The sequence below is a fragment of the Phalaenopsis equestris genome, unplaced genomic scaffold (assembly GCF_001263595.1).
Source record: "Phalaenopsis equestris unplaced genomic scaffold, ASM126359v1 Scaffold000022, whole genome shotgun sequence".
NCBI lineage: Eukaryota > Viridiplantae > Streptophyta > Magnoliopsida > Asparagales > Orchidaceae > Phalaenopsis > Phalaenopsis equestris.
The window spans coordinates 1,178,844-1,192,936 of NW_018164464.1; the positions used below are offsets into that span (position 1 = coordinate 1,178,844).

Sequence of the window (14,093 nt, forward strand, 5' to 3'; positions counted from 1 at the left end):
TAACACATGAATAACACATGGGAGAATATTCCCCGTATTACTGCGCCGTTTTTTTTTCTTGTCGTGCAGGGTATCGTAGCGTTATTTCATTGGCTACGCACGTTACTTCTACATGTGTAGTACTAATGTAATATTTATTCCTATAAATGAGTTAACAGTTGACTACATAGGAAACTTATGTGACCTCATAATAGTTTATTTGGAAATAGAGCTGTCGAAAAAATTGATTTATTTGTTATTTGGCTCGCTAAATAGTTTATGTTCGATTTATTTGTTAAGTAAACGAGTTGAACATGAATAATTTTTCTAGCTTTGATTTATAAATGAGTCGAACATGAACAAAGATTTGTTCGCTTGTGTTTGACTCGTTTGGTTTTTCGTCCAATGCTAAGACGATAATTTTTTACTCTAACGCAGACTAGAATATTTGCGGCATTTGAGTAAATGATTATCATCTTAGCATGGTGCAAAAAGCCAGTACATTGTTAGGTAATTAAATAGAAATAAATATGAGAAGACACGTCGACTTTTTTACTTCAAAAACTCTTGAAATAGAAAAAACCATAAGAACTAGCCCAATTGAAATAATTCATTGTAAATGGTGAGTTAACTTGTTCGCTCTTCTTCTAAATTATGAAAGATGGAATTACAAAGTTGTATATTTTTAGTATGGTTGCAGTTCTTTGTGAGAGCAGGTTGAATGAGCGATAATCGATTGTCGTGAGTGCTGTAGACAGTCGCTGCAGTGCCGACTTATCGTAAAAGTCGAAGTTGACAACCATGACAGCGGTTGGTTAGGTATATTTGTTTTTGTTCCTTTCTTTTTTTTTAAAGGAGTAGTCAGATTATCCATTGTCGCATACTTCTCTTTTTTGAATAAGTCCCTCTTTCGGGTCTTGTGATTGATCAAGAAAAGAGTGAAACATAAAAAGATGAACATATGATAAAGACGACGAACAAGAGAAAGAAAGTGAAGAGTTTACGTGCAATATACCTCACAATGATAGTTCAAGTATATCTGCTCGAACAATATTTGGGTGTGTCACATCTGTGCTTCATCCTCGGTCGTATTCAGGTTGCCTAATGTGCGGTATAGCTCCCAACTTCTTAGATCGAGGATGAAGCTCTTTATGTGGTAGGAGAGATGACGACATTCTAGCAATGCTTCGAAAGGTCTGCTCTGCTCCTTCTCCAAAGAATGAAGAAGCTATCCTTTAGAAGGAGAGCCCGGTGAGATTCCGATGAAGTTTTGAGCTCCGACGAAGCTCTGTTGATCCTTTCCCGAGCCAAAATGAAGCACTCCTTTAGTGTAGGAGAGTGGGCATGATGCTCCCTTGCTAACCAAAATCTTCCCCACAAAACTCTCCTTTCCTTACACACTCAAATGAATGATGGAAGAAAAGGGAGAAAATTAAGGAAGACAGAGAAGAAGGGAAGAGACTATTTTTCTCTCTTTGAGGAAGATGAAGAGTCTTCCTCAAATCTCTTTGCTCCAAAAGATTCTATTTAAAGCGCCTCTAAAAATCTCAAAGACGAGGAAGAGGCTTTCTCTTGTGCTCTCCCTATCTCTCATAACTAGCCCAAATGAGGAAGAAAGAAAGCTTACCCTGGCCACACCATGTAAAATCTCCAAAGTACCCCTTAATTAAGCTAAAAAATGACCAATCTAGGGCACTCATGACATGCTAGAAAGGGTTAATCCCACCAGCCTTCTCATAATTCCTATGAGATCTCATCAAGCCCAAGGAGAGCTTGAAAATTTGGCTATGGGTGGCACGCCACCCTAGGGCCGCCAGGCCAAAATTTTAAATTTGGACAAGTCGGAGTGGTCACGTCGACTCCCTAACGTAATTACGTTAGGCACATTGTCTTGCAGTGTGGTCACACCTCCTTCGACCATGACCGAAGGTAGCCTTTGCACAACTGTTGGGAGTTCCGACCTGACCATGGCTCCCACAACATAATTACGTCACGAGCTCTATCATGTGGCATGACCACACCACCTTCAAGTGTGGCTACGTTGAAGGTAACTCCCTCAACCTTTGTGGGGAGGGGTTAGGTGTGGCCACGCCCGATTTGAGCATGGTCTCACCAAACCCTTATAGGCCATTTTTTTGCTCCAGGGATTCGTTGAGTGCTTTTTGTGTCGCGGAAAGCTCTTAATGATCATAACAGACCCATAGGCTTTAAAATGCTTGTTTGGCTTACCCTTGAATGAGGAATTGTAACGGATCAAAGGCAGTCGCTATTAGACACAATCAGTACGGGGTGACTCTGGTCCAGAGACAGCGTGCATCTGCTTACGTCCCGACAGACTTCTCGAGCTATGGAAGGGCAAACGTAAGCACCGTACGCTCCCACAGCATAACAGGGGCATTTGATATTTGTAACATAAAAAAGCAATGCTAAAAAAACCATAGATGATTGCTTTTAAAAACATCAATTGGCCATAGAGATCGTAAAATGGAGTTGCGAGAGTTATGAACCATGGCATATGTGAGCCATTAGGTCCAAAGTCAGGAGGCGCACAAGTCATGGACCACATAGGTCGTAATGGTGAGTTGTAATGATGTTCGTAGGTCACATGACCAAAGACAAGAGCTGCATGAGTTGTGAACTATGTAAGTTGCAGTGTTGAATTGTAATGACGTCCAAAGGCCATGAGGGGTTGGAGCAACAAAAACATATGTGAGCTGCATTGTTACCCCATATTCAAGATGCTTTGTTGCTCTGTCTTTAGGATGCATTGATACACCGACTTAGGGGTACGTTGTTGCACCGTCTTTAAGGGTCAGCCTAGCGTTAAGGATGATGCATTGCTTCGCAGTTTGCTTTGTGACTCCGTGACATCAGTTCTTGCTTTGCATGGTACTTAGTCATGAGGAGTGGGCAACGATCTATGGTGATTGGAGGCAGCTGACAAGTGGTGATCGATGACAATTAGTGGTTATCAACGACTGCAAGAGTGATGTTAAACTTCAACTATTTCTTAAAGTTCAAAGCTTTTCTTTGAGCTCCAAACATCTTCTTTCCCTCTTTTAAGAGTCGGACAAGACTATATATAGAATCTCAATCGCAATTAATGAAGAAATATGAACCACATTGTCAACCCCGCTTGCAAGCTCCGCCGCTGGCTCGCTCTGTTCCGCTCCAGCATCTGTATGTTATCTGATATGTGAGTCATATCTAACAATATTATATCAGTTTTCCATACTTACATATCTAATAATAAAATTTTGATATTTACACATATAATACTTTAATGCTCTAAAAAAGAATACAAGAAAACATACATTTCACTCTAAAAACTATATATAGCGACAGTTTGATAATAAATGAAAATATTGAGGGTTATATAAATAGAAATTTTAAATTTTTTTTAGATTATAAATATTAAAATAAAAATATTTATTGCTCTAATCACAAATAGATTTTTAGTATTTGAATGCCTTCACGACCTCAAAATTAAATGATCTCGAGTTTGTTGGAGTATCGAGCCGCTTTGTTGATTATAAGATTACCAAAATTTAAAATTTGTTTGACCTTCTAAATAATCCTCTAAAGCTTTTCATTACATATTAAGCGCTTGATCTGAGTTTATTTGTACTTCATTAAATCACTTCCCTATCATATCATTGAGCTCATATTATATACAAGTTCAATTTAATTTTACTTTATTAAAATGTTTTTTTTTTTAAATTCAAATATGGATTATTTTTTATTTACAATGCTTTGACATTCATGGCCATCAAATGCATTCCCCGACCGATCTCGACCATCTCTTAGTTTTTAAAACTTTAATTCTTATTATTTTTTGGGGAGGTGAATTTTAAGTGCATTCCTTGTTAGCGGGGTTAGTTATTATCAAACATGACTACTATTTCATTCAGACGGGAGGCGGAGCCCCCCGACTTGTAATATAACAGGTGAACGGTTTTTCATCACTAGACTTAAGCAGGGCGGGCCTGACATGGGTCGGTCTTAATCGGGCTTTTAATAGCTGAAGTCAGTTTCAATCTGAAAAATCATAGCCAAATCTGCCCATTACGTAAATTTTTCAAAAATTAAACTTTGGGAGTGACAATCTCGAAAATGCTAAAAATATGACAAAATTAATTTTGATCATATGAGAAAAAAGATATTACATTATGTCTTAAGAGTTAGGATCTAAAGTTCATGGATGCAAACCTATGATGAAATACATAAAGCAATATATAAAGAGCAATCATTTTTTATACTAAAAGAATATAACTTTTAGCAAAATTGAGTATTTTTTTTAATGTAAAATCAACAAATACATTAAATCATTCATATCTAAAGTGTGAGATATGTACACACTACACAAACAAGAATTATGTGGTAGTATATAAATCAGCCCAAATAAATTCAATTTTTTTTCGAGACTTATGTGGTGTGTCAAGTTTGGCTATTGCGGGTTTTGACTAAATCAAAGCAAGTCGGACCAGGTCAAATCTATCAAACTATAAGCAGGTTTAAGAGAAATATGTGGGGCCACCCGTCAAATACCAATGTACAAATTAAAATCAAACATAATAATTTTTAGATTAAGCTCTCTAAAAAAAATTCTGTAAAAAAATGACTAATTGGGTACAAGTTTTACATAACAATAATATAAATGATTTATTTCTTATTATAGTCATAAAAATAGCAAAAATTTTTCTGTGCGGACTCCTGACGTAGTTCAACGTGCGGCCAAGTTATTTATGATTTATTTTCAGATTATTTCTGATTTATTTTCAATAATACCGAAATAACTCATAAATAATCTAAAAAATAAAGACCGAGAGTTATTTCAGGATTATTGAAAATAATCTAAAAATAATTTGAAAATAACTCAAAAATAATCTACGCTGCAGGTATGACTACATGAAAATCCGAACAAAAAATGAACTATAGAAATAGAGGCTTGGACGATAGAGGAAATGAACTATAAAAATAGAGGCTTGGACTGGACCCCGGAAAGCATGCATCATGCTAAACGTTCCGGTTTCAACGCGCATCGCACCCACGCCCCAAAATACGCCACGTGTCAAATATCGCAGGCTTCTCCCTCTTTCTCCTGTTAAACATTTCGGTGTTCGGTGCAAAGGAGAAGCCAGGGGATCTATGGAGAGAGTACTCACTGTCTTTCACCCGCAGCCTCTCAGTGCGGAGTGGGTACTGTCCTGCTCGGCTCTCTGCGGCGCAGCTGAGGGTTTTAATGGATCCGTCGAGCAAGAGCGCTTCGCTTCGCCTCCCGCAACGGACCTTTTAATGCCGCCTCATCAAGACCATTGTCCATTTTTATGCGTCTTAGATCCGTCCCCCTGATTGTCGATTCAACGGCATTCCCGGCGATCACCGTCGATCTGCTGCTCTTGCACCGGAGCTTGCTGGGGAATAGCGTTTTATAGGATTGTTTTGAGTGCTGTACTGTGATAGGAGCAGGAGACTTGTGATCTCCGATCTGTCATTTTGTCATATATTGTTGGCTGCTTCTTGCCTTTTGACTCCGATGAATCCGCTTTGCTGCATTGCGCCTGTTTCTCTGGAGCGCGGGGATCGCGACAGTGCGCCGGTTGTTTCGCTGAAGGCGAACGTGAAACCCACGGCGGGGCTGGACAATCCCGCGAGGAACTCGTCGAGCAAGCAGCTTGCGCCGGTGCAGGTGTTGGCGACGGCGGGGAACCCGGAGTTGGGACAGTGCAGTGAAGCGGAGGAAGGGACCACTCGTCCGGCGGATGGAAGAGATGGAAGGTGTGGTGGCGTTATGAATGGAAAGGTGGCGGGGATTTTGTATAAGTGGGTGAACTACGGGAAAGGGTGGAGATCGCGGTGGTTCGTGCTCCAGGATGGGGTTTTGTCTTATTATAAGTTGCATGGGCCGGACAAGATCTTTGTGGGGTCGGCGTGCGAGGCGAATGATGTGCGGGTGATCGGCGAGGGCTCACTTCGGAGGGTGACGAGGGAACAGCGGGCTGCGGAAGCGGCGGGAAACGGAGATATGAAGCAGTGGAAGCCGTTTGGGGAGATTCATTTGAAGGTTTGGCTGATGGAATCATGAGCTCATCGTTCTTTTAATCGTGTTCTGTTCTTCTTTACATTTTCAACCGAAATATATTCTACCATGTGCGATTTTATGCCACAGATATATATACATGGAGCAGATCCACTTCATCTTTTTAGGTCAAAAGCATTTCCACGCTCTGAAACTTTGAAAGTGGTATTTAGGATTATCCATGAGAGTCTGGATAAATGTCGTTTTCACAGTTTCATGGCTGTTTTGTCTTTTAGCCGAAGTTTACGGCTGCTTATATGTTTTTGAAATAAATATATCAATTTGGTGAGGACTTTGTTTTTATGTGGTTAGGGCAACCACCATTGTTATTCTATCAGCTCCTGCCGAGGAAACTTTGGTATCTGCGGGCTGAGTTGGTGAATTGATAACTTTGTTAAGTTTCTTCTTGAATTGATATTGTTTCCAAAAGAAAATTGGAAAATTTACACACCTAGCACCAATTATGTTGTTTTTTACATTTCTCACACCTAAACTGTCATTTTTACACACATAACACTTTGGTTTTTTAAATCCATGCATGAAAAAAGGTGTATTTCACTTTTATGAAGTGGTAATATTGCTTTGTTTATGTGATAACAAAGATCTCTGTGCCAGGTGTGCAAATATGAAAGATTAGGAGGGAGATTTGTAAGTACATAAGAATTGTGTGCTATGTATATATGGTCAAGTAACCAAATTAAATATAATCTTTATTTGAAGCTTCTATATTGATCTGGTCATGGAACTAATATAAATGTTCAGATCTCTTTTTATTAGTTTTGATGAAGGTTGAGTTTTCAAGACCTTACCTTTCTGTTCAATATCTGTTTTACTTTTGAGTATATTGATGGGACTCTTTTCTGTTCAAAATGATCGTGGGTTCTGATACTCCGACATAATGGATCACTTAAAAGGCACATTGGGGCCTTCTTGATTTACATATCTTTGAAGGGGCATTTGCATACAGATCACATAATTCTTATGGATTTACCTTTTTAACATGTAAACATTCATATTTACATGCATACTAATCAAATTTTAACATAGCATAAAAAAAAAACACTACAATCACTGTTTTTAAAAAGTGAAATACACATTTTCATGTATATATTTATGAAACCAACATGTTACAAGTGTAAATATAAAAGTTCGAGTTTTAGATATGTAAATACATAAGAATTGTGTGATATATATGTATAATTGCAATTTAAATGATATATCCTTGACACATGAATGCTTGAAAAAATGAATAATCTCTATGTGGTGGCCAAATTTCAATCTCATAGTTTCTGTTTTTATAAAAAAACAGACGAATTTGTTCCTTTTAATATCCATGATGAATTTTAATCATCACAAAGCTATTTGTATTGACGCGTGTGCAGTGAACACGACTTTCAGGTTTCTTCGATTCGCTCAAGCAAGTCGGATGATAAACGGTTGTCTATTTTCACCGGAACGAAGACCCTTCATTTACGTTGCGATTCGAGGGAGGACCGAAGTTTGTGGATCGAAGCTCTGCATTTGGCAATGGATATGTTTCCTCGTTTTCCGACGAAAAATGACTTTGCATCTACTGTAGATGTCGCCATTTCTACGGAGAAATTGCGTACTCGGTTATTGGAGGAAGGGTTGGATGAATCTGTAATAAAAGAATGCGAGTCTATTGTTGTTTGCGAAACATCTGAGCTACTAAATCAGTTGAGGTGTCTTCAACATAAACATGTTGTCTTGCTTGATGCGCTAAGACAGTTGGAGGTATATTTTATTTTATGGAAGATTTACATGCATACCACTCAATTCTCATGTATTTACATATATAAAACCTAAATCTTAATTTTTACATATGCGCTACCTTATCTATGCATGAAAAAGGTGTATTTCACATTTTAGATGTGAAAACAGTGGCATTTTTATGTGATATGAAAATCTTGGTGGCATCACATAAAAAATGCCAATATGTTAACTTCTAAAATGTGAAATTCACCTTTTCATTCATTGATAAGGTGGCACATATGTAAAAAGTTAAGGTTTAGGTTTTAGATATGTAAATACATTAGAAGTGAGTGGTTTGTATGTAAATGCCCTTTATTTTTTTGATCTTGCTAGATGCCTTTTAATGAAGCATGCAGCTATAAAAACTTGGGAATATTGTACCATTTGGGTTCTTATAATTATTGACATAAAATCATTTTTCCTAGCTAATAAGATTTTTATTTATTTTTATGACATAGGAGAACATTCAGTGATTTTAGTTTGCAATTCTACATTTAACGACACTTTGTTTTTTCAATTCACTTGGAATTATATTTTCTTTCAGCTATTTAGTTACACTTCTCATTCTTTTAGCGACAATTCATGATACCAATTCAATTAGAACTCCATCCGTTTTTTATATTTTTGATAATTTAAGCTTCAGCTTGTTTATTACTGATGAAAAATCTTTCATTTCCTCAACCTTCTTACAGCCTTTGGAAGCTATTTTATTCTGTGCTGAAATATGGAGCCATATTTCCAAGCTTGTTCCTCTTCACCGAGTTTCCTAAATGTTTTTGAATAATTTCTATAATAAAGCAGATGCAGGTTTTTTCTGATTTAGCCAATGTAGAAAAATAACCCTGCCTAAAGCTAACCAAAACTAATACTTGAAAGAATTTTGTGTTCATTGATGGCAAGTTCACTTTTTACTCAAGTTATTTCACCATATTATAATAAAGCCCTCATCTGCCAATATATCGTTCTTTCCACATTTAATGAATATTGTGTTAACAGTCTGTGCATCTGCTGCTTATTTGCTTTTTTCACTGATGTTTTCTTTCCGTTCAAGAATCTAAGTTGAGAATGAGAGTTGATTATGGTGTATTGCACTGCAGGCAGAGAAGCTTGAGCTGGAGACTACTGTAGTAGATGAGACGAAGGAGCGGGAGGCTAACCTCGGACAGGGGAATGGAAGATTTAGTGGTAAGTATTACTTAAGCCAGATATACATATTTTTTTCAGCACTTTCATGTGACCATATCGATGTTCATGCATATCATACACTGATTTGAATGCACTTGTGTGTGCTTTGTTCCGTAAAGTACTTCTTTAACATGATGCACCGCAACAACAACAACAAGTTTTATCCTACTAAGCGGAGCATGATTTAAAGGATTCATGTCATAATTTTTTTGACACAAATTTTTGGTTGACTGCATACTACCTAACGCAACCCTCCACTTTAGCATGATGTAATTTGATTAAAAGTTTTTATAAGATTATTAACTTTATTTAATTTAGTTTCTCTAGCAAATTTAGCATTTTATTCATTTTGATAAGCTTTTTTATAGTATGGATACCTAATTTGAAACTTATTTTTTATGTGCAGAAATGTGTATTTTGATATTCAGTAAGAGCAAATTTGTAGCATAAAAGCTAAAAGTTGTCTTGTTAATTGTACCTAATTTGAAACTTTAGCATGATTTAATTTGATTAAAAGTTTTTATTAGATTATTAACTTTATTTAATTTAGTTTCTCTAGCAGATTTAGCATTTTATTCATTTTGATAAGCTTTTTATAATATGGATACCTAATTTGAAACTTGTTTTTTATGTGCAGAAATGTGTATTTTGATATTCAGTAAGAGCAAATTTGTAGCATAAAAGCTAAAAGTTGTCTTGTTAATTGTGCAAGCACGAATTAGGAATGTGATATTTTATTTGTTGAAGATATTTTGGCTCCAATAATTTAGCCCTGGATTTGTTTTTGATGAGAGCTCTGTTTGTGGTATTTCGGGTCAATTTTTTGAGAAGACAGATTGAATTGTAGATAAAATAATAGCCAGAGATTTCATCCTCATTTTGTGAGGATTTGTTGATCCAACTTCGAGGTTTTCCCATAGGTGCAAGCCTCTTTGGTTGACTACCCCTTTTGAAATGGGAGAGCACTTTTGTTTAAGGTTAGTCATTAAGCAAAAAAATATTTGAAGTATAGTAGCAATAAATATAGGCTTTAGGTTGTTCAATTCATCACATTGAGCGTAAAGCGGATGGTGGGGAAATGATGTTGAACCTGGTCAAGATCTCACAGTTCCTTCATCCTGGGTCATCATGGTTCTTGATCTACTTAATCTGAAGAGTAGTCGACCTAACCAATCTTTGTTTAGTAATCATGTGTTGCATCGTCCGAGGGACTTTTGTAGATTTGGGGTGAATGCTTGTCTAAGAGGATAAATTTAAGTATGTTAGCTAATAGAAGACTTTATTCTAATTAAATATTACATTATGATTCTTAGCTCAATGGATAAAAAGTGTTGGGAAATATACATGCTATGGCTGAGATCATAATTTACTGGTGTCATTTTCTGGTAAATCACCTGGTTTGATGTCTATGGTCGTAATCATTACTTTTTTTAGGAAACGTTGGTCTAAATTATACGAATATCATGTATTTACTAGCATGAGATTACTTTTAATATGAATATAATATTACACTCGGATGTAACATTCACTCTTTACAAGTTGAAATCAATCAAAATTTTGTCACCTTAATAAATTATTACAGAGAGTGCATGGAGTTTGCTTTAAGCTTTGAAGTGATTGATATTGTTTGGAATATTTTTATTTGTTTTTCTTAAGAATTTGATTTGAAAAATTTGATTTAGTTTAAAAATTGGCTCTTTCAGTTGAGATTTTCATTGAACACAACCATCATTGAGGATTTGGTGGCGAAAAATATATTAGGTCTTTATTTTAGCATTTAAAAATGACATTTATGTTTTAAGCTTAGCTCTAATTTATGTATTCAAGTAGATCACATAAGCATTTATTTGCTTTTAAAAAAACCATAATGATTTATTTGCTGTAGGAATTAGGATTTTCATTAAATCATCTTTAAACATGATCATAATTTAAAATTTATAATTTTAATTGAATTTGAAATAAAATAGAAGCCCAAGCACTTAAAGTTACCCTGATTTTTTTCTTGTGTTGACCACGCGAGACGACAAATTGAAAATACACGATATATTTTTTTGATTTTTTGATTTTTTGATTTTTTTTAGAACAACAATATAGTATATAATGTAAGGAAAGAGAGAGAGAGAGGTAATGAGGGATGGGTGTCTCAATTCAGGTGCTTGGATAGTGGAGAGGAGAGGGATTTAGGCGAGTGGAGGCTCCTAGCTTGGGGTATGTGTGAGGCAGGCAAGAAGCTTACGATTCTAACAATAGAGCTAAATGTCGAGCGACTGAGAAGTCCGGGATGTTTTCAAACAAGAAGACTAGGGAGAAGCGGAGGGAAGAGGTCCAATTTTAGCGGCTATTTGGGTCAGATCGAAAATGAAAGTATCATTGCAGCTTTTGTGGGCTAGAATTAGAGTGTAAGGAGAAAAAGATCTCTCTGTATGCTGCAATCTCATTGTTGCTTGCTTTCCTATTTGCTCTAATTGCAACTATCATGGTGAAGTGGTCCAATTTTTGTGGCTAGTTGGGTCTGATAAAAAATGAAAGTATCACCGGATGGCATTTGGCCTCACTCGATTGCGTGGTGGTGAAAGCTCCCTGAGAAGGGGGTTATAGACTGCTATAAGTTTGGCGTGGTTATGTCATATATCCTTTAGTGTGTAAAGCTAAGGATTTCAATGAAATAGAGTTTTCTAAGTTGCGCATGTTCGGGAAGAATTCATTTCCCAATCCAACCTTTAAGAAGAGACTCTCAACTTGGGTCATGTGTGAGGCAGACAAGAAGCTTATGATTCTAACAATAGAGCTAAACGTCGAGCGACTAAGCAGGCTGGGATGTTTTCAAACAAGAAGACCAGGGAGGAGCGAAGGGAAAATGTCCACTTTTTGCTTCTAGTTGGGTCAGATCGAAAATGAAACTATCATTGCAGCTTTTGTGGGCTGGAATGAGAGTATAAGGAGAAAAAGATCTCTTTGTATGCTGCAATCCCATTGTTGCTTGCTTTCCTGTTTGCTCTAATTGCGACTATCATGGTGAAGGGGTTTTAACTGGAGTGGCGTGCGAAGATGAATGAGATTGTGACGCATCGTGAGGCATTGCGATCGGGATCACGAGGATGGGGTTGGCTTCAGTCATGTGGTTTTGGTCGTTTGAAAGCTCGACAAAGAGGAGAAAGAGGGGCGAGTTCGTCTCTGTCATGCAAAACAAAAGGAAGAAGACGAGGTTTCCTGTCAAGGTTTTCAAGCAAAGAGAAGCCTTACAAAACTTATATTGGTTATTTTCTTTAGACCAATGTGAATATTTAGGGGTTGTTTGGGATCATTTTTTATTATTGTATTTTATTTTTTATTTTTTATTTTGTTTGTGTTATGGAAAGTCATGAATATGAACCTTGTATTTAGGAAGTGTGAATATTAGGAAGTTTGGTATTAGACAACCTAATTAGAGTAGATATAATTATATGATCTCTTCCATATTAGAGTTATTCCTAATCTAGAAAGTTGAAAGTGTGTATAAATATGTCACATATGTTTTAAATTGTGAATAAGATAGAGGTAAGTCTTTTCCGTTACATGGTACAAAACTTCTTTGAGTTGTTCGTCTTTGCTTTGACTAATTCTTGTGATCGTCTCCTTTCGGCTTCGTTTGCTGCCTGCGAAGTGGTCATCAATGTCTTGTGACATCATCATTGACGTCTTTGCCTACTTAGGTCAACATCTTCGACTACTTCCTGCGATGACATTATCTGCTTGTTTTGCCGCCTTCCTACGAGTAGGTAGACGGTTTTGACTGCTTCCTACGAGTAGGTCAATGACTTTGACTGCTTCCTACGAAGGCCTCTTCTTTTTCATGCAAGTTTTCCTCCGCTTCAAACAGTGCCATCTGCATCTACTCTGTCTTTGGTTTTGTCTACATGCGCTTCATCTGTCTTTTTTGCTTCGACGAGAATACAACATCGACAATGCCGACTTGTTCTGCTTGGTCTGCGTTGTCGGTTGTTATGCTCTGCTTGGTTTGTGTTTATTTTCTCGGTTTGTTGGGGTCAAATTTTTTTTCCTTTTATTTGGAGATCGTTGAACAATGGGCCAGGAAGTTATTTGTCTTCAAGTGCTTTGGAAGTTCGTCCTTCAACACTTAATGACATTGATTATGACTTATGAATACAAACATTTGTGACAGGTTTTTGTTTCATCAATGGCTAAGATTTTACATTTGTGATTTTGTTTTGTTCAGTTTCATTATTTGCCATTTTTGGTAGTTTGAATCCTAAGTCACTATATGGCTTTTTTTGTCATTAGATTCAGGTGTAATTTCAGATTTTTATTGCTCTTAAATTATTATTTTGAGGGAATTCTGATTGCTTTTTTGTTTTGCATAAAAGACCAATCTACATTTAAAATTAAATGATGTAATCTACAAATTATGGTCTGTTGTGAATATTTTTGTGCATCTTATTTTAGATTTTGCATTATATGAACACCAAAACCAGATGTTCCACTTTAATTAGTGTGAAGACCATGATTTTGTCAACGTGCCGCTTAAATGGGGACATGACCAAAAGAAAATATGTTGAGATTTTCATACCTATTTTACACTGATTTTGATGATATTGCATTTTAAGAAGGTATTTTTGATGTTTTGTTGCAGGAAGGATGAATTATGGTCACTGGAGCAAAAAAATGCAAAAATGAGCAAATTTGGAACGAAAATGACAAAAATGTGGAGATTTGAACTAGGGCGCCGACGGCGAGCTAGACGGCGCTGACAGCGAGATTTTCCTGAGACCCAGATCAAATATTTTAGAGGCCCGCCACAAGAATTTTGAGGCCCCGGCCGGCGGCGCCCTCGAGGCCGCCGACGGCGAGATCGGCGGTTATGTTCAATAATGTACGAGGCCGCCGACGGCGAGATCGGCGGTTATGTTCGATAATGTATTGGATGAAAACGAATTTTGGAGGGATGCTTAGACAACTCTTGGGAAAACTCCCGAAAATTAGAAGACTCTCTCAGTAATTTTAGAAAAGTTTCATCATTTTAGAGAGGTTCAAAGTAGTGTAGAGAGTTCCATTTAGGGTTAGGTTGTGAGGAATTCTT

The 14,093-nt window shown here is 36.8% G+C and overlaps 1 protein-coding gene across 4 annotated transcripts in view; it reads left to right on the plus strand.

The window, feature by feature from the left end:
* The first annotated feature begins 5,032 nt into the window (after positions 1-5,032).
* LOC110018439 (oxysterol-binding protein-related protein 1D) overlaps positions 5,033-14,093 on the plus strand; it is a 43,658-nt gene continuing 34,597 nt past the window's right edge. For 2 of the 4 annotated variants that reach the window (XM_020715753.1, XM_020715754.1), the window contains exons 1-3: positions 5,036-6,043; positions 7,457-7,813; positions 8,929-9,016. In XM_020715753.1, the coding sequence (XP_020571412.1) occupies positions 5,516-6,043; positions 7,457-7,813; positions 8,929-9,016 (973 nt within the window). In that variant the 5' untranslated portion in view covers positions 5,036-5,515. Of the gene's footprint in view, positions 6,044-7,456; positions 7,814-8,928; positions 9,017-14,093 lie in introns of all 4 variants that reach the window. The other 2 variants (XM_020715756.1, XM_020715755.1) reach the window with 2 other exon arrangements.